The sequence below is a fragment of the Anomaloglossus baeobatrachus genome, chromosome 4, assembly GCF_048569485.1.
Source record: "Anomaloglossus baeobatrachus isolate aAnoBae1 chromosome 4, aAnoBae1.hap1, whole genome shotgun sequence".
Taxonomy (NCBI): Eukaryota; Metazoa; Chordata; class Amphibia; order Anura; family Aromobatidae; genus Anomaloglossus; species Anomaloglossus baeobatrachus.
Window position 1 is genome coordinate 33061864 of NC_134356.1, and position 26224 is coordinate 33088087.

At 48.1% G+C, this 26224-nt stretch overlaps 1 protein-coding gene across 3 annotated transcripts in view; it reads left to right on the forward strand.

The window, feature by feature from the left end:
• Nucleotides 1–26224, forward strand: part of SHISAL1 (shisa like 1) — a 175083-nt gene that overhangs the window by 129023 nt on the left and 19836 nt on the right. For 2 of the 3 annotated variants that reach the window (XM_075344222.1, XM_075344224.1), the window contains exon 4: nucleotides 3215–3506. In XM_075344222.1, coding sequence (XP_075200337.1) covers nucleotides 3215–3506 — 292 coding nt within the window. Of the gene's footprint in view, nucleotides 1–3214; nucleotides 3507–26224 lie in introns of those variants that run through there. The other variant, XM_075344223.1, reaches the window with a different exon arrangement.

Here is a 26224-nt window from a genome sequence, read left to right on the forward strand (position 1 = left end):
AGTAGCATAAATCCATTGAGTTCAACCAGTAGCCTAACATATTGATCCATAAGATCTAACAGCCCATTGGTTGCCCCAACCGGGGGGCGCCAATGGGTTACCAGGAGAGTCTGGGGCCTGATGAAGGCCCCTTATCCGGTCATGATGGTACTCCTCCAGTTTCTGGCTGGTTTCATAGGAGACCATGACTTTTGCTATATACAGCAGTGCTGCGTATAGTACAAGTGATCAGTTGAAATGAAATAGTTTGTGCCAGAAAGCTAGCGTAAAGCTGTTTTCGCAATACGTCGTTGTGTATGTTATTGGATAGGAAGTCAAAAAGATTTGTACAGATTTTCAAACCCTCCAAGACTCCTTGCCCCATCCTCAGGATATCTCCTCGCGTGCAGTCCGAGGCGACATTCCTCGTAGTCAGATCATTCCGGCACCATCATACTCTGCTGTGAAATGATTTTCTCAGGGGGGTCTTCTAAATATCTCTCCCTCTTTGTGAAATCCTCCGTTCCATCAGTTATGACCCCTTTGGAGTTTCCGTCAGTCACGTCTGTTAAGAAGGAATATTTTCTGTCTTGTGAAGTTAAGATGCTTTATGATTCCCTTCCACATCTGTGAACCAAAGACTTAAAGACACAGACCTCACCAGACAAATCTAAAACTGAATCTATACACTGTGAGTTTTTGCTCTAATTTACTCAAAAACTGCCAACAGGTCCCTCTTTATCTACATTTATTTCCGCTACTCCCTTAATATTCAACGTTTTGTTTTTTATTTTTTCAAATTTGTCATATGGCTCCACAAATACGGGAAAAATGTTATGATCCTTCCCAAAGAGGGGGGTAATAATTCAGAGCAGCTTAAAGACACTCCCTTGAGGATCCAATTAGCCACGCCCTCTTGACAAAGACTATACAATTTAGCACTAAATGCAAAGGACAATATAGATGTCAGCATTCATGAATGGCTCTGCGGTTTCTGAGCTGGTGCATGTATCCTGTAGGTCTTTAGGGAGGGGCCTGTTCATTCTGGCCTCGTTCCGGGGGTCTCGCCACCATATCTTGGTTCTGCTACCGGGACGCTGCCAGTGATATTTCCGTCTCTGCTGTGTGCGCCGTTCCTGTGAGAAATTCTCTGTTTCTTGTCCTGCTACCCGGTACTGTTTGTCCTGAACTCCGTTCCCCTTGCCCAACATAACATCCATTCCTTCTGCCCGACCTGACCTGACCTCCTTTTTCTCCAGCCTGTCCTGATCTCCGTTCCTCCTGCTAATCCGTACCTCCATTCCTCCTACCCAACCTTTCCTCCGTTCTTCCCTGTCCTCCGGTCTTCTGTCCTGTTCCGTGTCCTCTACTCCCTCCCCTGTCCTTACTTGCTCTCCCAGTATCCGACCTCGGCTCTGTTCTTTGACTTTAGCTGCCTTTTCCTCAGTACAGACGTTACATCCCAGCATAGACCCTGACTGATCGATTATCCCTGCTCTTGTGTTAGTGACCTCTAGTGGACTTCTGTCTGACCAGTAGTTCTTTTTCTACCTGAATCCTTGCGCCCTCTAGTTGTAACTTGACCATAGATATATCTATGGGTCAGCCGGAAAGTAATGAAGGTTCTTGGCCCAGTAACTTTTGGTCAACATATCTAAAAAATTGGATCAGTAATGCTGCCTGTTTCTATGATCATTGTCTTATCGGGGTGTTGTCCACTTTTGTCACTTTTTTGGTAAATCGTCCACCCTCTCCTCCAAGATAAACTGATAACAGTTTTTTCCGACTGCGATCGGTTCTAAGCTAAGAAGAAATCCAGATACTCACATGTCAAATTCTCTACAGCACCCCCAGAGGAGAAATTAAGAACTACACCACTCTCATTGAAATCAGTCCTCCAAGTTAAACTGATAACAGTTTTCCAACTGCAATCAGTTCTAAGCTAAGAACTCCAGATACTTACATGTCAAATTCCCTACAGCACTCCCACAGGAGATATTAGGAATTACACCACTGTCATTGAAATTAGTCCTCCAAGATAAACAGATAACAGTTTTTCCCACTGCGATCAGTACTAAGCTAAGAAGAACTCCAGCTACTAATATTTCAAATTTCCTACAGCACCCCCAGAGGAGAAATTGAGAATTACACCACTGTCATTGAAATCAGTCCTCCAAGATAAACTGATGATAGTTTTTCTGACTGTGATTGGCTCTAAGCTAAGAAGAAATCCAGCTACTAATTTGTCAAGTTCCCTACAGCACTCCCAGAGGAGAAATTAAGAATTACAGCACCGTAATTGAAATCAGTCCTCCAAGATAAACTGATGACAGTTTTTCCGACTGCGATCAGTTCTAATCTAAGAAGAAATCCAGCTACTAATATGTCAAATTCACTACAGCACCCCCAGAGGAGAAATGAAGAATTACACTGTAACTCATGCGGCCGGTATAGTGGCAGTGAGCGAGATTAGTGGACCTATTGGACCATAGGAGGGACTCGAGCTTACACTTTAGTGGAAATGGCTTAACTAAGTACCCATCGCGAGTCAGACAGCAGGTACCACTCCCAGGGCAGTGACCGGGACTGTGGTAGCTGACCCCCAGGACAGATGATGGACTCTGGTATAGACGGCTACAGGTAGGTTGACTGAGCCAGGCTAGACAGGCAGGTACTGACAGGAATGGTGGGCACAGCAGGGATAGGCAGGTACTGGACACGGACACAGGGATAACAGGAAAGGAGCTCAGGACCTGACAATTAGCTAGGTAGCAGCCTGACTGACTAACTAACTGAAGGCGTTGCAAAGGCACCTCCCCTAATGGGAGGATGCCTTAAATACACAGTGCCTCTCAGCCATAGGCCCAGGCAGGGCAAGGAGTAAGTCGGTGTCTCTGCAGGGACTCAGGCGCTACATACACCACTGTCATTGAAATCAGTGTCCATCTTTGCATCACAGGGGGATAGTTTAACTATGCCATAACAGGAACAAGTGTCTATAATGTCCATGCTCCTTAAAGGGATTTTCTATAAGGACAACGCCTTTAACGTAACACCTAGCACCGTGCATCATAGATTAAGATTTCTGTACAGACACAGTAAACTTGTGCAAACAGGAAGAATTCTGAATTCTGCTTTGACCATTATTGGAATATAATTATCTTATTTTGAGTATTTTTAAGGTTTTATTCACATAATGATTTTTTTCCTTTTTTTTGTCCATTTTTATTCACAGTAACTACAGTGCACTGGTCGGAGTCTGGATCTACGGGTTTTTTGTGGTCGTCCTGCTAATTCTAGATCTGATATATTACTCAGCAATGAACTATGATATTTGTAAAATGTACCTTTCAAGGTGGGGGATCCAAGCGAAATGGATGCGGCAAGGACAGCGGCAATGGGATAAAGCAGCACCGGAGCCTTCCCGAGCACAGACTCAGCCTCAGACGTCACACGCTGTTCACACTTTAAAAGGGGATACTGTTAGTCCAACACTGATGTCCTTTCAGACTTCAACTGCCTGGTAAGACCATGGATATTCCTTCCTATTGCCACATTTAATTTTAGGATAAAATAAAAAATATGGATGCTTTCTACAGAAATCAGCTCCACATTTGTCCGTAGGTTGCTAATGGTATTGGTCCATAGCTGCCTCCAGTCCCCAATTTGGGATGTTGCAAGTGGTTTCAGATCACTTCTGGTCTAAAGCTTTGTGTGGGCAAAAGAAGACACAGCCTGTAATAAGAGATTAACCTTGTGCATTTGTGAGGTAAATCCGGAGATATGACGATAAATCATGATATTCAAGTTATGTCAGGAAGCCCTCTCCTGGTGTCACCCCCCCTTTCCTTCACACAACTCCTTCAATCAGAAAATTTACCACAGGGATAAACGGTTTGTTTAGCAGATAGGTGTCAAAGGAACTGGTCTGTGTTCCACTTACACCTCCATGGCCATCTCCTGTGATATGGAGATTAGATGATGTGAGAACAATGGACACAGGATGACTCCCTGCCGTGACCCTGTGGTAGGGGCTGCTATCTAATTAGCAAGCTTGGAAGTATCCAGACAGAACGACTCCAGTAAAATATGGTTCATATCTCGCAAGCCATATTTCCGATAAATATGGCAACCATAAAAATGGTGTCTCTGCATGCGGACGATGCTGGCACACCTTTTTTATGGGAGTAGGACATTGGGAAGTACCCCAGGCGTGATATCAGCCAATGGGGAACTAGTAGACAAGTCATGAGTCCTCTCGTTCTGTAGCTAAATTCATAACTGTCACAATGAGAGCGTGGGCGTCCGCCTACGACGCTCCCAGGCAAAGTTATGGCCCATATTCCATGTTGTGGATATTGTCCATAACTCCAGCCAGGGGTGGAGCAGTGCTCCCTCTGAGGTCACTAAGGTAGGAGGGGACCTGGATTTGCCCAGGTTGATAACCCTACTTCGGCCATTTTCCAGTGTTCTTTCGCTGGGGGTCACGTGTAGGAAACATCTGTGGGAAGGATCCTAGAAACCTGGTTCACGGCGCCCCCCTGTGGCCAGACGCACAAGGTAACTGCTGGAACTGTGTAGGCCTGTTTGTAACCCATGCTTTGATTGTAACTGTACTCTGACATATGTATATTCTGTAGATCTCCTATTGTATATATTGTAGTTTCTAGTGTGCTTTAGGCTGATTAAATTATATAATTAATCTTGGGCTGCTCTGTTATCTCGATCTTGAATCCCACGTCTGTGTGTTCGACTAATAGTTACCGTGAAGCGGTTGGTGGCAGCGAGTTTGTGCCAAGGATTATTGTGGGGAGGCCAGTGAGATTCGGGGAGATTTTATATATTCTGCCCGCGGAGGTCGGGGGAATATATACCCTACTCTCACCGGGGACCCTTCAATAATCGGCATAAGTAGTATAGCGGCCTCCTTGCTTATTGTCGGGCAATTCCATAATTGGCCTGACTATAAGAGGGGCGCTAGAGAGCGCATCACGTGCTCTGTCTGTTGGTCGGGAGGTATAAAGGAGGGGTGACCCCCACTTGTTACCCCCCGATTGTGACGTACTGGTAGCCAGCGCGGGGGATTTCTGAGTGACCCCCCCGGTGGTTCGTGACATATTGGTGGCATAGCGGTGGGATCGAGATAATAGTGTGTGTGAGTGTGAGACCCATACTCCCAGACACTAAAGACTGCCTGCAGCAGCTGTGGCTGCTGGGGTCTTCAGACTAGCTCAACACTAGAGTGTCAGAGTGCAGATACTGTAGGGTGTGTGGGTGTATCAGGTGGCAGTTCTGTGTCGGTGACCAAAGTCTGCAACAATGGCTGAGAGCACCAGGAGCAAAGCCAAAGGAATGGCCGATGCTAAGGCCAGAGACGATGAGGAGGTTGTCCACGAGCCCTCCAAGAGCCCGACGCCAGAGAACAGCTCTGCAGAGGACATTGCACAACCTGGCAATTATGGACAAGATGAGGAGCAGCTCACCCAAGGGTCCTCAACGAGCCAGATGCCAGCCCTCCGCTCTGCAATGGACAGTGAATCACCAGGCTCCGCAGCGGGCCGCAGATCACCACGTGCCATTCCACCGAGCCTGGGAGGCTCGGATAGCCTTCTTCAAATGGCTATGGCCCTACTCCAGGCTGGAGACCGGGAGGGCTACAAGGAACTCATGGCAGAGCGCAGGGCAGAACGTGAAGCTGCGGAGCGCAGGGCAGCGTGTGAGGCTGAGGCTGCGGAGCGGCAGGCAGCGCGTAAAGAGCGAGAGCGCCAGGCAGAGCGTGAGGCTGCGGAGCGACAGCAACAGGCAGAGCGTGACTACCAGCTGCAGCTAGCTCAGCTCCGGCCCTCATCAGCCACATGTGACCTTCAAAACACCAAACTTCCAAAGGTCCGTGTTGAGGACTTCCCAGTGCTGGAGAAGGATGGAGACTTGGACTCTTTCCTAACTGCTTTTGAACGGACTTGCCTGCAGCACCATCTGGACAAGGATCAGTGGGCCAAATACCTGACCCCCCGTCTAAGGGGTAAGGCCCTGGATATCCTTGGGGACTTGCCTGCTGAGGCAGATCAGGGCTACGACACCATCAAGCGGGCCCTGATCCAACAGTACAACCTCACTCCGGAGTCCTACCGCAAGAAGTTCCGGACCCTGCAAAAGGGACCAAAGGACTCCTGGGCTGACCACCGGCGGGCACTTGCCCGAGCTGCCGACCACTGGACCCAAGGCCTGCAGCTTTCCACCGGACCGGAGATCCTGGACTTGTTCATCACGGAGCAACTCTTGTGGAACTGCCCTGAGGATCTCCGCCAGTTCATCCGAGACCAGAAGCCAAAGGGGTCCACGGCTACAGCTGCCCTGGCCGATGACTACACCAACAATCGGGCTCCTGAGGCCAGGAGAGCAGCCACCAGCAGCACCTGGAGAGGGGGTAAGATGAATTCTACGACTGCCCCACCTGCCCCTAGACTGCAGGGGGTGTCCCCCTCAACTCCCCTCTCCAGGCCCGTGGCAGAGCCAAGACGGTGCCACCAGTGCAACCTACCTGGACACTTCAAGGCCATGTGCCCTCAGCGTCCCAAGGCCCCGGCTCCGTCCCCGTCCCAAGGGCCGCCCAAGGTGTATTGTGTGGGTGGGGGTGGTGGTAGGTCCCTGGACAGCTTCCAACCTGTCACCGTCGGCCGGTCTGTGACCATAGGACTGCGAGACAGCGCCTCGGAGGTGACTCTGGTGCGGCCTGAGATGGTGTCCCCCCAAGACTTGATACCTGGAAAAACCCTCGCTGTCTCCGGGATTGGAGGCATTGACCCGGCGCTGCCTGTTGCTGGCATTTATGTGGACTGGGGCGCAGGGCGAGGGGTGAGAGAGGTGGGGGTAACTGATCGGATCCCCGCAAACGTGCTACTTGGGACAGATTTGGGGCAGATAACCTCCCAGTTTGGGCCCCCCCCAAAGGCTGAACCTTCAGCCAGTACTGACATGACTCCTGACAATGTTAATGTGTTCTCTATGAATGATGTAAGGGAGGGGGGAGTGAACTCTGATATTTCTGCTTGCATAGACACCATAGACACACACTCAGCTGCAGCTGTGACAGGGGAGGGGGTCAGAGAAAGGTGTGACAATGCCTCTACAAGTGATCAGCCAGTGAGCTGGGATCTGTTGCCCTCTGCAGGGATAAGCAGAGAGCAGGGTGCTGCAGGGGGAGGACCAGTGTGTGGGGTGGGGGCTACCACAGCAAATGTGGGGTCCCCAGAGATTTCACAGCGGGGTTCTGTTGCTGCAGGGGGGGAACAGGCAGGTGAGATTGGGGCCGGTCCCGGAGCGGAAGTGCTCCCAGGTAAGATCTCGGTGCAGGGTTCCCCCACAACCGGGGTGTCAGGAAGCCAGGTAGGTCTGCCTGAACCGGCGACTTGGTCAGGAACGGAGGAGGAGCAGGCACGACCCACGGTCGCAGCAGCTGTGGCCGCTGTCACCCGCAGTGGGAGTGCTGGAAGCCAAGGGGCCTCCCGGAGGTCCGATAGCTCTTCCCCTTCTGACCAAGTGGCAGCCGAGTCAGGTGGAGGCCAGGACACAGGTCCCGGGGTACTGACCGAAGATGTGACAGTCTCGTCGATTCTGGCCACATCTAGTCAGGGGTTTCAGGCAGCGTTAGAAGCTGACGACAGCCTGAAAGCTCTAAAGGAGCAGGCGACACAGCCTCCCTCGGACTCGGACCCGGAGCGAGTGGTCTGGGACCAAGGACGGCTGTACCGGGTCACGGTCCAGCAGGGTTCACCGGAGGCGTGGCCCAGGGACCGACAGTTGGTGGTACCCTATCCGTTCCGGACGGAGTTGTTGCGGATCGCACATGAGATTCCGATGGCCGGACACCTAGGGATCGCTAAGACCAAGGCCAGGTTAAACCAGCATTTCTACTGGCCAAAAATGGGGGCCGATGTGGCTGCCTACTGCCGTTCGTGTGAAACCTGTCAGAGAGTGGGGAAGGCGGGGCCACACCCCAAAGCCCCACTGGTATCTCTGCCCATCATCGATGAGCCTTTCAGGAGGGTGGCTGTGGATCTGGTCGGCCCGCTGGCCATCCCCAGCAGCTCCGGGAAACGCTTCATACTGACGGTAGTGGACTATGCCACCCGGTACCCAGAAGCAGTGGCCTTGTCGTCCATTCGGGCTGACAAGGTGGCCACCGCATTGCTGGAGATTTTCTCCCGAGTGGGTTTTCCCCAGGAAATGCTCACTGACCGGGGGACCCAATTCATGTCCCAGCTGATGGAGGCCCTCTGTAAGCAAGTCCAGGTGCGACATCTGGTGGCCAGCCCGTACCATCCACAGACTAATGGCCTGTGCGAGCGGTTTAATGGCACCTTAAAGCAGATGCTTAAGATGTTGGTCGACTCCCATGGGCGTGACTGGGAGCGGTATCTCCCACACCTGTTATTTGCTTACCGGGAGGTTCCACAGGCCTCAACAGGATTCTCACCGTTTGAGCTCCTGTACGGGCGACGTGTGCGGGGCCCCCTGGCTCTGGTGAAAGAGGCTTGGGAAGGGGATTTGGCCACCCCTGGAGTGTCGGTTATCGAGTATGTCATGCGCTTCCGGGACAAAATGCAGGCCTTGACGCAACTGGTACACGACAATATGGCTCAAGCCCAGGCCGATCAGAAGCGTTGGTACGACCAGAACGCTTGTGAGAGGACCTACCAAGTGGGTCAAAAGGTGTGGGTACTGGTCCCCGTACCACAGGACAAGCTTCAGGCAGCCTGGGAAGGCCCATACCTCGTGTACCAGCAGCTCAACCCTGTGACGTACCTGGTCACCCTGGACCCTGCCCGTGGAAGGCGGAAGCCCTTCCATGTGAACATGATGAAGGCACATCATGATCGGGAGGCATGTGCGCTCCCCGTGTGCAACCTGCCCGAGGAGGGAGAAGCGGAAACCCTCTTGGATATGCTAGCCCAGGTTAGGGCAGGCGGATCCATTGAGGATGTGGAGGTTGGCCACCAGCTCTTGGAGGACCAACGGTCCCAGCTGTGGGCCACCCTACACCCCTTCCGGGGGTTGTTTACCAACCAGCCCGGAAGGACTGACTTGGCTGTCCATCACGTGGACACTGGGGATCATCCCCCGATCCGGCGTTCAGCATATCGGGTTTCCCTGGAGGTGCAGCAACACATGCGCCAGGAGATTGACGAGATGCTGAAGCTGGGGGTGATCCAGGCATCCAACAGCGCTTGGGCCTCGCCTGTAGTCCTCGTCCCTAAGAAGGACCGAACCACTCGGTTCTGCGTGGACTACAGGGGGCTCAATGCTGTCACGGTCGCCGATGCGTACCCAATGCCACGCATCGATGACCTGCTCGATCAGTTGGCCGGGGCTCAGTACCTGACCATCATGGATCTGAGCCGGGGATATTGGCAGATCCCCCTGACTCGCAAGGCCAGGGAACGCTCTGCCTTTAGTACCCCATTTGGACTGTACGAGTCCACGGTGATGCCATTCGGGATGAGGAATGCCCCTGCCACTTTCCAGCGGATGGTCAACACCCTGCTCAAGGGACTTGAAGGGTACGCGGCCGCGTACCTGGATGACATTGCCGTCTTCAGTCCCACCTGGGAAGATCACCTAGAGCATCTAGCACAGGTGCTCAGGCGGATCCACCAGGCAGGTTTGACCATCAAGCCGGGAAAGTGTCAGCTGGCCATGAGCGAGGTCCAGTACCTCGGTCACCGGGTAGGCGGGAGAACACTGAAGCCCGAGCCTGAGAAAGTGGAGGCCATCGCGTCCTGGCCCACCCCCAGGACCAAGAAGCAGGTGATGTCCTTCTTGGGGACCGCTGGGTACTATAGGAGGTTTGTTCCATGCTATAGTAGCCTGGCAAAGCCCTTGACGGACCTCACCAAGAAGAAGCTGCCCTCTGCAGTCGATTGGACAATGGACTGCGAGACAGCCTTCCGGGCCCTAAAGGACGCCCTGTCCAGCCCGCCCGTGCTACAGGCAGCCGACTTCACGCGGCCGTTTGTAGTACAGACCGACGCCAGTGACTTCGGCCTCGGTGCGGTGCTCAGCCAGGTGGACTCTGCGAGCCAAGAGCACCCAGTCTTGTACCTGAGCAGGAAGCTGTTACCAAGGGAAGTGGCCTATTCCACGATGGAAAAGGAGTGCCTGGCCATAGTGTGGGCCCTGCAGCGTCTGCAACCCTATCTATACGGGCGCCACTTCATCGTGGAGACGGACCACAATCCCCTCAGCTGGTTACACACTGTCTCCGGGACGAATGGCAGGTTGTTGCGATGGAGCCTGGCGCTCCAGCAATACAACTTCACCATTCGACACAAAAGGGGCCGTGACCACGGTAACGCAGACGGGCTGTCCCGACAAGGAGAGGTCGCGGACGGGCGCACGGGGGAACACCGGAGTGTGCTGCCCCCTAGCGCCCTCAAAAGGGGGGAGGTGTGAGGTAAATCCGGAGATATGACGATAAATCATGATATTCAAGTTATGTCAGGAAGCCCTCTCCTGGTGTCACCCCCCCTTTCCTTCACACAACTCCTTCAATCAGAAAATTTACCACAGGGATAAACGGTTTGTTTAGCAGATAGGTGTCAAAGGAACTGGTCTGTGTTCCACTTACACCTCCATGGCCATCTCCTGTGATATGGAGATTAGATGATGTGGGAACAATGGACACAGGATGACTCCCTGCCGTGACCCTGTGGTAGGGGCTGCTATCTAATTAGCAAGCTTGGAAGTATCCAGACAGAACGACTCCAGTAAAATATGGTTCATATCTCGCAAGCCATATTTCCGATAAATATGGCAACCATAAAAATGGTGTCTCTGCATGCGGACGATGCTGGCACACCTTTTTTATGGGAGTAGGACATTGGGAAGTACCCCAGGCGTGATATCAGCCAATGGGGAACTAGTAGACAAGTCATGAGTCCTCTCGTTCTGTAGCTAAATTCATAACTGTCACAATGAGAGCGTGGGCGTCCGCCTACGACGCTCCCAGGCAAAGTTATGGCCCATATTCCATGTTGTGGATATTGTCCATAACTCCAGCCAGGGGTGGAGCAGTGCTCCCTCTGAGGTCACTAAGGTAGGAGGGGACCTGGATTTGCCCAGGTTGATAACCCTACTTCGGCCATTTTCCAGTGTTCTTTCGCTGGGGGTCACGTGTAGGAAACATCTGTGGGAAGGATCCTAGAAACCTGGTTCACGGCGCCCCCCTGTGGCCAGACGCACAAGGTAACTGCTGGAACTGTGTAGGCCTGTTTGTAACCCATGCTTTGATTGTAACTGTACTCTGACATATGTATATTCTGTAGATCTCCTATTGTATATATTGTAGTTTCTAGTGTGCTTTAGGCTGATTAAATTATATAATTAATCTTGGGCTGCTCTGTTATCTCGATCTTGAATCCCACGTCTGTGTGTTCGGCTAATAGTTACCGTGAAGCGGTTGGTGGCAGCGAGTTTGTGCCAAGGATTATTGTGGGGAGGCCAGTGAGATTCGGGGAGATTTTATATATTCCGCCCGCGGAGGTCGGGGGAATATATACCCTACTCTCACCGGGGACCCTTCAATAATCAGCATAAGTAGTATAGCGGCCTCCTTGCTTATTGTCGGGCAATTCCATAATTGGCCTGACTATAAGAGGGGCGCTAGAGAGCGCATCACGTGCTCTGTCTGTCGGTCGGGAGGTATAAAGGAGGGGTGACCCCCACTTGTTACCCCCCGATTGTGACGTACTGGTAGCCAGCGCGGGGGATTTCTGAGTGACCCCCCCGGTGGTTCGTGACAGCATTGACCGAGCCAACCTGCTATTCCTGCAGTCACTGAAAGTGATTTACTTGGTAAAGTATCCAAAGAGACTGTTTTTGTTGGTGTCGTGTGACCAGAAACCAAGCCTTAGGCCTCAACTTTAATGTTTAACCACCAAACTCTGTGCCTTATTTCTGATGTGTAACTACAAAGCTCGGTGCCTCATATCTCATGTATAATCATCAAGTTCTGTGCCTTAGCTATGATGTGTAGCAACTAAGTTCTTTGCCTTAGCTATGGCGTGTAACCACTAATTTATATGCATTAGCTATAGTGTGTAATCATCAAGTTCTGTGCCTTAGCTATGGTGTGTACCCATCAAGTTCTGTGCCTTAGCTATGGTGTGTACCCATCAAGTTCTGTGCCTTAGCTATGGTGTGTACCCATCACGTTCTGTGACTTCGCTATGGTGTGTAACTACAAGGCTCTGTGCCTCATCTCTTATGTATAATCATCAAGCTATGTGCCTTAGCTATGGTGTGTACCCATCACGTTCTGTGACTTCGCTATGGTGTGTAACTACAAGGCTCTGTACCTCATCTCTTATGTATAATCATCAAGCACTGTGCCTTAGCTATGGTGTGTACCCATCAACTTCTGTGCCTTAGCTATGGTGTGTACCCATCACGTTCTGTAACTTTGCTATGGTGTGTAACTACCAAGCTCTGTGCCTTAGCTATGGTGTGTACCCATCAACTTCTGTGCCTTAGCTATGGCGTGTACCGATCAAGTTCTGTGCCTTAGCTATGATGTGTACCCATCAAGTTCTGTGCCTTAGCTATGGTGTGTACCCATCACGTTCTGTGACTTCGCTATGGTGTGTAACTACAAGGCTCTGTGCCTCATCTCTTATGTATAATCATCAAGCTATGTGCCTTAGCTATGGTATGTAACCACCAAGTTCTGTGCCTTAGCTATAGTGTGTAACCATCAAGTTCTGTGCCTTAGCTATGGTGTGTAACCACCAAGTTTTGTGTCATAACTATGGTGTGTAACCACCAAGTTCTGTGCATTAGCTAGAGTTTGTAAGCACCAAGTTCTGTGCCTTAGCTATGATGTGTAACCATCATGTTCTGTGCCTTAGCTATGGTGTGTAACTACAAGGCTCTCTGCCTCATTTCTTATGTATAATCATCAAGCTATGTGCCTTAGCTATGGTGTGTAACTACAAGGCTCTCTGCCTCATTTCTTATGTATAATCATCAAGCTATGTGCCTTAGCTATGGTGTGTAACCACCAAGTTCTGTGTCTTAGCTATGGTGTGCAACCACCAACTTCTGTGCCTTAGCTATGGTGTGTACCCATCAGGTTCTGTGCCTTAGCTATGATGTGTACCCATCAAGTTCTGTGCCTTAGTTATGGTGTGTACCCATCAAGTTCTGTGCCTTAGCTATGGTGTGTACCCATCACGTTCTGTGACTTCGCTATGGTGTGTAACTACAAGGCTCTGTACCTCATCTCTTATGTATAATCATCAAGCACTGTGCCTTAGCTATGGTGTGTACCCATCAACTTCTGTGCCTTAGCTATGGTGTGTAACCACTAAGTTCTGTGCCTTAGCTATGGTGTGTAACCACTAAGTTCTGCGCCTTAGCTATGGTCTGTAACCACCAAGTTCTGTGTCTTAGCTATGGTGTGCAACCACCAAGTTCTGTGCCTTAACTATGGTGTGTAACCACTAAGTTCTGCGCCTTAGCTATGGTGTGTGAGCACTAAGTTCTGTGCCTTAGCTATGATGTGTAACCACCAAGGTCTGTGCCTTAGCTATGATGTGTAACCACTAAGTTCTGTGCCTTAGCTATGATGTGTAACCACTAAGTTCTATGCCTTAGCTATGATGTGTAACCACTGAGTTATGTGCCTTAGCTATGGTGTGTAACCACCACGTTCTGTGCCTTAGCTATGGTGTGTACCCACCAAGTTCTGTGCCTTAGCTATGGTGTGTGAGCACTAAGTTCTGTGCCTTAGCTATGATGTGTAACCACCAAGTTCTGTGCCTTAGCTATGATGTGTAACCACTAAGTTCTGTGCCTTAGCTATGATGTGTAACCACTAAGTTCTGTGCCTTAGCTATGATGTGTAACCACTAAGTTCTGTGCCTTAGCTATGATGTGTAACCACCAAGTTCTGTGCCTTAACTATGGTGTGTAACCACTAAGTTCTGCGCCTTAGCTATGGTGTGTGAGCACTAAGTTCTGTGCCTTAGCTATGATGTGTAACCACTAAGTTCTGTGCCTTAGCTATGGTGTGTAACCACTAAGTTCTGCGCCTTAGCTATGGTGTGTAACTACCAAGTTCTGTGTCTTAGCTATGGTGTGCAACCACCAAGTTCTGTGCCTTAACTATGGTGTGTGAGCACTAAGTTCTGTGCCTTAGCTATGGTGTGTGAGCACTAAGTTCTGCGCCTTAGCTATGGTGTGTGAGCACTAAGTTCTGTGCCTTAGCTATGATGTGTGAGCACTAAGTTCTGTGCCTTAGCTATGATGTGTAACCACTAAGTTCTGTGCCTTAACTATGGTGTGTAACCACTAAGTTCTGCGCCTTAGCTATGGTGTGTGAGCACTAAGTTCTGCGCCTTAGCTATGGTGTGTGAGCACTAAGTTCTGTGCCTTAGCTATGATGTGTAACCACTAAGTTCTGTGCCTTAACTATGGTGTGTGAGCACTAAGTTCTGTGCCTTAGCTATGATGTGTAACCACTAAGTTCTGCGCCTTAGCTATGGTGTGTGAGCACTAAGTTCTGCGCCTTAGCTATGGTGTGTGAGCACTAAGTTCTGTGCCTTAACTATGGTGTGTAACCACTAAGCTCTGCGCCTTAGCTATGGTGTGTGAGCACTAAGTTCTGTGCCTTAGCTATGATGTGTAACCACTGAGTTATGTGCCTTAGCTATGGTGTGTAACCACCAAGTTCTGTGCCTTAGCTATGATGTGTACCCACCAAGTTCTGTGCCTTAGCTATGGTGTGTGAGCACTAAGTTCTGTGCCTTAGCTATGGTGTGTAACCACCAAGTTCTGTGCCTTAGCTATGGTGTGTAACCACTAAGTTCTGTGCCTTAGCTATGGTGTGTAACCACTAAGTTCTGCGCCTTAGCTATGGTGTGTAACCACCAAGTTCTGTGTCTTAGCTATGATATGTAACCACCAAGTTCTGTGCCTTAGCTATGATGTGTAGCCACTAAGTTCTGTGCCTTAGCTATGATGTGTAACCACTAAGTTCTATGCCTTAGCTATGGTGAGTAACCACCAAGTTCTGTGCCTTAGCTATGGTGAGTAACCACCAAGTTATGTGCCTTAGCTATGATGTGTAACAAGTAATGGGGAACCCGAGCACTCAATAAGAGGAGAGGAAAATTTGAATGCAAGTGTTTTTATTCACAACCGACAAAAATTGCAAAATGTGAACCCTGACACAAAAGCAACAAACCAACGTTTCGGTTTATCAGACCTTTCTCAAGGTAGTTGCTTATAATAGAGACGCAGAGGTATACGGGTCACAGGGACAGCCGTCAGGGTAGAGGGTAAGTGGAGGGCGTCACATTCAGCATTAAGCGGTATCAGAATGGTGGTGATGTGAGGATTAAACACAGAGGCAGAGGAGGAGAGGAGAAGACGCCTGCTCATAGAGGACCATATAGTGCTGGAACAGCGGTGGCAGTGGTGATGGCAGCGTCACCGCTGTTCCACTTACCCTCTACCCTGACGGCTGTCCCTGTGACCCGTATACCTCTGCGTCTCTATTATAAGCAACTACCTTGAGAAAGGTCTGATAAACCGAAACGTTGGTTTGTTGCTTTTGTGTCAGGGTTCACATTTTGCAATTTTTGTCGGTTGTGAATAAAAACACTTGCATTCAAATTTTCCTCTCCTCTTATTGAGTGCTCGGGTTCCCCATTACTTGTTACTAATTTATTACCCGATAGCACCTATCTGTAGCAGTTGCAGCCGGACTTTTCTGTATTTATTTAGCTATGATGTGTAACCACTAAGTTCTGTGCCATAGCTATAGTGTGTAACCACCAAGTTCTGTGCCTTAGCTATAGTGTGTAACCACCAAGTTCTGTGCCTTAGCTATAGTGTGTAACCACCAAGTTCTGTGCCTTAGCTATGGTGTGTAACCACTAAGTTCTGTGCCTTAGCTATAGTGTGTAACCACTAAGTTCTGTGCCTTAGCTATAGTGTGTAACCACTAAGTTCTGTGCCTTAGCTATAGTGTGGAACCACTAAGTTCTGTGCCTTAGCTATGGTGTGTAACCACTAAGTTCTGTGCCTTAGCTATAGTGTGTAACCACTAAGTTCTGTGCCTTAGCTATAGTGTGTAACCACTAAGTTCTGTGCCTTAGCTATAGTGTGTAACCACTAAGTTCTGTGCCTTAGCTATAGTGTGTAACCACTAAGTTCTGTGCCTTAGCTATAGTGTGGAACCACTAAGTTCTGTGCCTTAGCTATAGTGTGGAACCACTAAGTTCTGTGCCTTAGCTATAGTGTGTAACCACTAAGTTCTGTGCCTTAGCTATAGTGTGTAACCACCAAGTTCTGTGCCTTAGCTATAGTGTGTAACCACCAAGTTCTGTGCCTTAGCTATAGTGTGTAACCACCAAGTTCTGTGCCTTAGCTATGGTGTGTAACCACTAAGTTCTGTGCCTTAGCTATAGTGTGTAACCACTAAGTTCTGTGCCTTAGCTATAGTGTGTAACCACTAAGTTCTGTGCCTTAGCTATAGTGTGTAACCACTAAGTTCTGTGCCTTAGCTATAGTGTGTAACCACTAAGTTCTGTGCCTTAGCTATGGTGTGTAACCACTAAGTTCTGTGCCTTAGCTATAGTGTGTAACCACTAAGTTCTGTGCCTTAGCTATAGTGTGTAACCACTAAGTTCTGTGCCTTAGCTATAGTGTGTAACCACTAAGTTCTGTGCCTTAGCTATAGTGTGTAACCACTAAGTTCTGTGCCTTAGCTATAGTGTGTAACCACTAAGTTCTGTGCCTTAGCTATGGTGTGCAACCACCAAGTTCTATGTCTCATTATTGAGGTGTAACCACAAAGCTCGGTGTCTCAGATATATTTAACTAGCTCTGTCTCAACAATGCTGTGTAATCACAATGCTTTGTGTCGCATCTCTGATATGTAATCATTAAGCTCTGTGCCTTTAATCATGACGCGTAACCACCAAGCTCTTTGCCTCAGCTATAACGAGTAACCACTAAGTTTTGTATCTTAACTATGATGTGTAACCACCAAGCTCTGAATATTAACTATAATGTGTAGCTGAAAAGCTATGTATCTCAGCTACAATGTGTAACCACCAAGCTTTGTGTCTCAATTATGATGTGTTACCACAAAGCTGTGTCTCAACTATAATGTGTAACCAGCAAGCACCGTGTCTCAACTATAATATGCAATGACCAAGTTATGTGCCTCATCTCTGATGTGTATCCACAAAGCTCTGTACCTCATCAGGGATATATTACCACAAAGCTGTATGTCAACCGTGATGTATAACCACCAAGCTTTATGTCTTATCTCTGATGTATAACCATAAAGCTCTCTGTCTCAACCGTGATGTATAACCACCAAGTTTCATGCCTCATCTCTGATGAATAACCACAAAACTTTGTGCCTCATCTCTGATAACCCCCAAGCTTTTTGCCTCAACAACGGTGTATAACCACCAAATTTTGTGTCTCATCTCTGATGTATATGTCATGTGCAACCCACAAGCTTTTTCCCTTAGTTATGACGTGTAACAACCAAACTCTGTGCCTTATCTCTGATGTGTGACCGCCAATCTCTGTATCTCAACTATGAAGGGTAACCAGCAAGCTCTGCTCCTTAAAGGGGTTTCCAGTTTGCCTGTCTTCCAGGGTTTGAGCTCAGTAGTTCTGCCCAAGTTGACCACACCAGCCAATCAATTATTGGCCGCAGCACTTTCAACATGACGCCAGCGCTGCAGCTAATAACAAGCACGGAAGCAGGGGTGGAGACTCAACGCTGGACCCAGGGAGGGTGAGTAATGCACAGTTTGTTTGTGTCATATGGTGTTTGGCTCTAAACTTGCTGAGTGTCATGGCGGCATCAGACACTGTTCAGACTAAAAACTCTGACACCCCTCATTATGTTTTCTCTGGTGCTTTTGAGTTGCACAGGCAGGCTTGGGCCTCGAACAGCTGTGTGCTCATTAGTGATCAGGCTATTAGGAGTTAATCTATGCTAGCCTGCTGGTTACCTGTTGGATCACCTGTTGGGGGGACCTATCACAGGTACTCCCTCTGCCTTTTTAAGATGGAGGAATCTGTTCTCCCATGCCGACTATAGCTTTTGCTAATCTGGTCTGTTGTGTTCCACTTGCTGGTGATTTACTTCATACTGCTTGGTGTGCTGTGGTAATTCTCTTATCGTCTGGTTATTTCCTCGCTGCTGTTATTTCCTCCTTATCACGTATAGTCTTAAATCTCCGTGTGTGCTAGAGTTTGGTTTCACTGTTTATCCATATCTGTGGGTTCAAGCACTCATGTTCTGGCCCTCCCCTGGGATGGTGGAGAGCAGATATTAGATCAGGGCTGCCCAGGAGGAGGGTGTAACGCGTGCCTGGAACCACAGACTCAGACTGGCTGTCATGTACAATTACCCGCATGTCTGTATTCCCATGTGATGATATACGATGGACAGCCCTGGTATACCTGACAAATCGGATGTGGAGACACTCATCTTACTTGCCTGCGCCATCTAATATCAAGCATATGGATGCTCTCCTGCTGCAATATTGATTACTGTTTTGATATATATACATATTTCTATACATAATATTTCTTGTTTTGAATAAACTGCCTATATGGAATATTTATGATAGGGGTACCCTGGATTATGTATGTTGCTATATAAGCTATGTGGCCTTTTGTTATGGCCATTTCCTTATGGAAATATTATCCTCTTTATATATGTCTCTATTGATTGTACAGTCCTCTTTATGGCTTATTTTTCGTTTCCCTGATATATGATGATATTATATGTCCCCCTCTATAGTCTGTCTCCATTCTGGCACCAACATATGATGATGGGTAACTGTTTAATGACTATGACTTTTTTCATCTCCTAACCACCTTGTTCCCCAGCTCTGATGTTCGTGCCAGAATGAATACTTTTGACTTACTTAGTGTTCCTTTGTTATACTGAGCTGGGAGATTTGGTAGATCTTGGGGAATTTTTTCCCAGTATTTTCTATGGGCTCCCCACTGGGGGCAGCTCCGTAATGCATTGGCTGAAGCATCAACATCTAAGATGTCGGCGATACCTTTGTCACCTGACTATGACGTACTGTCTCCTTCATGTTATGGGTAAATCCTACATTCACCTTTTGGGCTTTGCCAGTATCCAAGATGGCCGCGCGTGTTCGCATGCCCTGTGCTGCTTGCGATCTCGCGCGCACTGAGGTGCTCCGTCCGACGGGAGATGACGTTCCCATTGTGAGCGTCACTTCCGCTGGGAAGTGACGCGCGGGACGCGAGCATTGCCACAGCGCATGCGGCGTTCAAACGGCGGCCATTACAAAGTAATCATCATGGGTATATATATACATGGGGTACACCATGCTGGGACACATCGCCCCCCGAGGAAGCACTACAAGCGAAACGCGTCGGGGCTTTCCCCCCCCCTTTCTCACCGGACCCTTGACACGGCAATCATATAGGCACTTACTATGGGTAAGCACTTGCTTTAATCTATGCATAGCTTATGGGCTGTTTCTGTGTTTATATGGTGGGCTTACCATGGTACTTAACCATATAGACTATGCATAACTTCTGCCTATATTCACTGCTGACATATGTGCTGTTGAGGTCCTTGGATGGGAAATCTCTGTTCTGTTCTGTAACCCTTCCCTGTTATATATTTTTATAATCTATCTTTATAACAGTACCCCCATTTGTATGTGATTTTGCTATAATAAATCTTCATTCATGATTCTGGGTGTACTAATTATTTTTTCACTACCATGTTTGGCCATATGAAACTCAGTCTTCTTTATTTTTTCATTTTTTGGCTGTCATGTACAGTCTAGAGGAAAGCCGCTCACAAAGCAGGACCCCAAATACCCCGAAACCCTTTAACCCCTATACAGGGTTTTGAAATTACTGCAGGGCCCCGGAGATCTCTACCTGTGGAAAGCTGCAGTCCAGAGGATAGTAGTAGTCAGGCAGGGTCAAACCAAGAGATGCAGAACAGGGACAAAATCGGCAGACAAAGACATAATCAGGAAACCAGGCAGAGGTCAAATCCGGATCTGGCAGGCAGAAGGGTAGTCAGAAAACAAGCAGAGATCAAAACACAGGGATCACTATTCAGAAGAGAGCGGGAACCAGAAAGCAGGAATGCAAAACTATCTCTGGCAGTGACCAGCAGACAAGAGAGGGAATTAGAAGGGTGTGGTGTCTTCCCATTGGCTAAAATTGAATGGTGTTAACTTCAGCTGAAAGACACACGCCACCTACAGTCAGCCAGTGGTACTGCAGGTCCCAGGGAAACCCAGCTTAGTGGATGAGCGGAGCCACTGGCGTCGACTCCTCTCCTATCACCAGCACAGTCCACGGCGGGAACACAGCGTCGCTTGATGATCGAAGCAGAAGTCACAGGAGCGGACTCTGATGGGAACGTGACACAGGGCGAGGAAGGTGGCCCAGACATCTTCACCATTAGGAGTATCTCTGGGATCAGGGACAGCTAGGGGGCCTACTCTGAGGGCCAGTTTAGGAACCCCAGTCCCTATGATAGTTTGTTTTTAAAACAGAGGGTTTTCATAAGCCTTTAATCATAATTCCAAGGCCAACATTGCAATGGCAGCACCGCACTGATTTCTTGTAGACAGTTAGGATTGACATCCCGTGAACCCAGCAGACAAGTTTCCGTGCAGCTTCTGACTTTGGTATATTTAGTACATTCGGGGACATTAATTGGACGCAGTAAATTGACTTTCACATCAAGCAATTTTCACAGCGCTTAGTTCAGCGCGAAAGAGCCAAACAGGCTACCACCAGGACAATACACGCGAGGAAAGAAAGCGGGAATGTTCATGTCTACACTCGGATTATACATAATGAAGCCTTTTGAACTCGAGTTGAATTGAAAAGAACATTTTGAATACGGAGCGGCCGTGTGTGGAGGAAACCAATGACGGCCTTTTGTGTTTCTTGTATTCTGCATTTTGCAGGGATAATAGCGGCACTCAAAGTACAGCATGGGAATACGATGAGATTGCTGCCATTGTGGGCCAAGATCTGGTCTTGTTTATCCGTCTGTTCGGATATTGGCATTCATTAAACCAAATCCTTCACTAGAATAGACTTTTAATGGACCATCAAAAAGATTTGTCGTAGGAAAGGAATGGAAATAACCAATATGTAATCCTGGATGGGCTTAAAAGAGAATTTAAAGCTTAAAGGGTTCATGTTACCCTTATGCGGTACGATCTATCGTGCGATCGTACCCACCCACGTCGTTTGTGCGTCAGGGGCAAATCGCTGCCCGTGTCGCACAAAGTTGTTAAACCCCCGTCACACATACTTACCTGCTGAGCGACCTCGCTGTGGGCGGCGAACATCCTCTTCCTGAAGGGGGAGGGACGTTCGGCGTCACACAGCCGCCGGCCAATAGAAGCGGAGGGGTGGAGATGAGCGGTACATAAACATCCCGCCCACCTCCTTCCTTCTGCATAGCCGGCGGGTGCCGTGGGACGCAGGTAAGCTGTGTTCATCGTTCCCGGGGTGTCACACGGAGTGATGTGTGCTGCCCCGGGTACGATGAACAACCGGCTCAAAGAAAAATAAACGATTTTTTAAAAATAAACGACGAGCACACGACTCACGATTTGTAACCGATTTGCGAACGTTCAGCGTCGCTCGGAGGTGTCACACGAAACGACGTCGCAAACGATGCCGGATGTGCGTCACAAAAACCGTGACCCCGACGATGCATCGCACGATAGATCGTCTCGTGTGACGCCCGCATTAGCCCAAACATTCTGTCATAGAGATAAATTATAATATTCAACTGGTAGTCACCACTAGGGGGAGCTGATGAGCTTAATGCATAATGAACATACATTTAACAATTTGGTCAAATGTTGGTCAATACACTGGCTCCCCTAGTGGTGACTGAAAGTATTGGAATTCTAAAAAAAAATTACAGGGTCCTGGTCAACTCTACAAACAACAGATCTGACCACTATAAAAAAAATATTAAAATAATAAGTTAGAACTAAAACTATCAGGATATTAAACAATATCAAAAATTAGTATTCGTACACAAGATAGCTGTCATTCAAACAAGGCCATCCCTCCCAAAAATCCACCCGACTTCCCCATAAAGACAAACATGAACATCTACTAAACATACAGTGAGGGTGATAGGTGGCTGGTCAGCACCTCCGACACTACTCCATAGTCCAAAAATGGAAAAAAGTAACACATGACTATAAGTTCTGACTACACAGGGTTTGTTTGTAGTCTGTAACCTTGGATACACATAGATTAGCATAGGTGCTTTACACACGAAATAGTAGGAGATTTTTAACCAAGGCTACCATGTTTCACCAAAATTATGACCTACGCTTAAAATAAGCTCTAGCATGATTTTATAGGATTTTTGGAGTATACTTGAAATATAAACTCTACTGTAAAAATAGGCCCTAGTTGCAGTCAGGTAGGGTGTTAATGGGAGTCAAACTGCACAATTTCTCAGGGTCCCCACTTTCTTGGGGACCCCAGTGTTTGTATGCCAAGGTTAAAATTGTTTGGTGACTTCACAGCCATATTGTCATGACTGTAGCTTGACTCTTACAGGGTTAAGTCAGGTGGGAGGGGTCTGTTCTGCTTTATTATGGTGTAGAGACCTCCGGAACGCCGCCAGTAATAGTTCCTGCTCTGCAGCATGCGCCACTGGTTCTTGTGAGTTAGCCCTGATCCGTCCCACTACCCAGTTTACCTCTCCCTGACCTCCATTTCCCTTAAACTGGTTGTCTGCCCTGTCGGTCCCGTTCTGTGTCTCGGTCTGCTCCTTTGTACTTACTTGCTCTTCCGGCCTCTGACCTCGGTAACGTTTCCTGACCTCGGCTCTGCTTCCCCTTTTTGGCTTCTGACATGACCTCTTGGCTCCTGACCCTCGTGCTTCCACCTGTTTACGTTTTGGTCACTCCCTTGTTCAGACGTGACTTCCTGATTAAGACTAAAGGCCCCGTTACACGCAACGACATCGCTAACGAGATATCGTTGGGGTCACGGAATTCGTAATGCACATCTGACCTCATTAGCGACGTCGTTGCGTGTGACACCTACGAGCGAACGCTAATGATCAAAAATACTCACCTAAACGTTGATCGTTGACATGTCGTTCATTTCCCAAATATCGTTGCTGGTGCTGGACGCAGGTTGTTCGTCGCTCCTGAGGCAGCACACATCGCTACGTGTGACACCCCGGGAACGACGAACAACACCGTACCTGCATCCTGCCGGCAACAAGGTGGGCATGTCGTTTATGCGGCTGGTCTCCGCCCCTCCGCTTCTATTGGCGGGCTGCTGTGTGACGTCGCTGTGATGACACACGAACCTCCCCCTTAAAAAAGAGGTTGTTCGCCGCCCACAGCGACGTCGCTAGGAAGGTAAGTATGTGTGACGCGTCCTAGCAATATTTTATTAGCGATTTGCCAGTAACGCACAAACGACGGGGGTGGGTGCTTTCACGAGCGACATCGCTAGCGATGTCGCTGTGTGTAAAGCAGCCTTTAGGCTTGCTCACTACCCTTTCACTGGTTCGTGTGCCTCCTAGTGGGCTTTAGTCTAACTGCTCTTTGGAGTGCAATCTCCATTCTGCTTCTGCACCCCCTGATGGAAGCCTGACACATATGACCATGATGTAACTAAAGGTCTCTTAATTGTAGAAGTCTAAAAGAACAGAACAGGACACAGGCTGGTATGCAGGACTGGCAATAGGGGAAAGGAGAGCAAACTGGGCAATTTCACAGGGTCCCCATTCTCCTAGGACCCCCAGTGCTTCTATCCTGAAATGGTAAGACTGCTTAAGGACCTTTGGTGATATAATGGTCATGTGACATGATGTTACCAAAGGTCTCTTAATTGTAGGAGGCTAAAGCTGAAGAGGAGACAGAATGGCATGTATGTGCAGCGTGCGTGTGTGTGTGTGTGTGTGTGTGTGTGTGTGTATATACATATATATATATACAGTGCCTACAAGTAGTATTCAACCCCCTGCAGATTTAGCAGGTTTGATAAGGTGCAAATAAGTTAGAGCCTGCAAACTTCAAACAAGAGCAGGATTTATTAACAGATGCATAAATCTTACAAACCAACAAGTTATGTTGCTCAGTTAAATTTTAATAAATTTTCAACATAAAAGTGTGGGTCAATTATTATTCAACCCCTAGGTTTAATATTTTGTGGAATAACCCTTGTTTGCAATTACAGCTAATAATCGTCTTTTATAAGACCTGATCAGGCCGGCACAGGTCTCTGGAGTTATCTTGGCCCACTCCTCCATGCAGATCTTCTCCAAGTTATCTAGGTTCTTTGGGTGTCTCATGTGGACTTTAATCTTGAGCTCCTTCCACAAGTTTTCAATTGGGTTAAGGTCAGGAGACTGACTAGGCCACTGCAACACCTTGATTTTTTCCCTCTTGAACCAGGCCTTGGTTTTCTTGGCTGTGTGCTTTGGGTTGTTGTCTTGTTGGAAGATGAAATGACGACTCATCTTAAAATCCTTGATGGAGGAGCGGAGGTTCTTGGCCAAAATCTCCAGGTAGGCCGTGCTATCCATCTTCCCATGGATGCGGACCAGATGGCAAGGCCCATTGGCTGAGAAACAGCCCCACAGCATGATGCTGCCACCACCATGCTTGACTGTAGGGATGGTATTCTTGGGGTCGTATGCAGTGCCATCCAGTCTCCAAACGTCACGTGTGTGGTTGGCACCAAAGATCTCGATCTTGGTCTCATCAGACCAGAGAACCTTGAACCAGTCTGTCTCAGAGTCCTCCAAATGATCATGAGCAAACTGTAGACGAGCCTTGACATGACGCTTTGAAAGTAAAGGTACCTTACGGGCTCGTCTGGAACGGAGACCATTGCGGTGGAGTACATTACTTATGGTATTGACTGAAACCAATGTCCCCACTGCCATGAGATCTTCCCGGAGCTCCTTCCTTGTTGTCCTTGGGTTAGCCTTGACTCTTTGGACAAGCCTGGCCTCGGCACGGGTGGAAACTTTCAAAGGCTGTCCAGGCCGTGGAAGGCTAACAGTAAGCCTTCCACTTCCGGATGATGCTCCCAACAGTGGAGACAGGTAGGCCCAACTCCTTGGAAAGGGTTTTGTACCCCTTGCCAGCCTTGTGACCCTCCACGATCTTGTCTCTGATGGCCTTGGAATGCTCCTTTGTCTTTCCCATGTTGACCAAGTATGAGTGCTGTTCACAAGTTTGGGGAGGGTCTTAATTAGTCAGAAAAGGCTGGAAAAAGAGATAATTAATCCAAACATGTGAAGCTCATTGTTCTTTGTGCCTGAAATACTTCTTAATACTTTAGGGGGAACCAAACAGAATTCTGGTGGTTTGAGGGGTTGAATAATAAATGACCCTCTGAATAAACTTTTCACAATTTAAAAAAAAAAATAAAAGAAGAAATAACATTCTTTTTTGCTGCATTTCACACTTCCAGGCTGATCTACAGTCCAAATGTCACAATGCCAAGTTAATTCCGAATGTGTAAACCTGCTAAATCTGCAGGGGGTTGAATACTACTTGTAGGCACTGTATATGGTGGTCCAAAAGTAGGTGGATAGTGAAAGTGGTGTAAAGTGAAACTGACTCAGCTGCCCTTTGCAACCAATCAGATTCCACTGTTCATTCTTCACAGACTCTTTGGAAAATGAAAGGTGGAATCTGATTGGTTGCTAAGGGCAGCTGAGTCAGTTTCACTTTACACCATGTTTGATAACCCTATTACACACACTGTCCACCTACTTTTGGACCACCCTGAATATATATTATGATTATATTTTAATACATTTTTATTTATTTTTTGTCCAAGAATAACTGTGGATTGTTGTTTATGAGGAAAAAAAATACCCCCTGAAAATAAGCTCTAACCCATATTTTGAAGCAAAAAATAATGTAAAACCGAGAAACACGTTATTTATAATCTTCCATCTTTTTTATCAGAGGAATAACAAAAAAGTTTGAATAAAATAAGTGCACATCACCTTTAAGAACTCAAAGGGAAAAACCCTTATGGATTAGTAGACACCAGATACTTGATGGAATATTTTAGATAAAATTTTAGACCCGAGACTTAGGCTCTGTGCGCACTGGGAAATGGAATTTTCTTGAGAAAATTCCGCATCCTCTCAAAGATTACCGCACCCGCGGTAAAA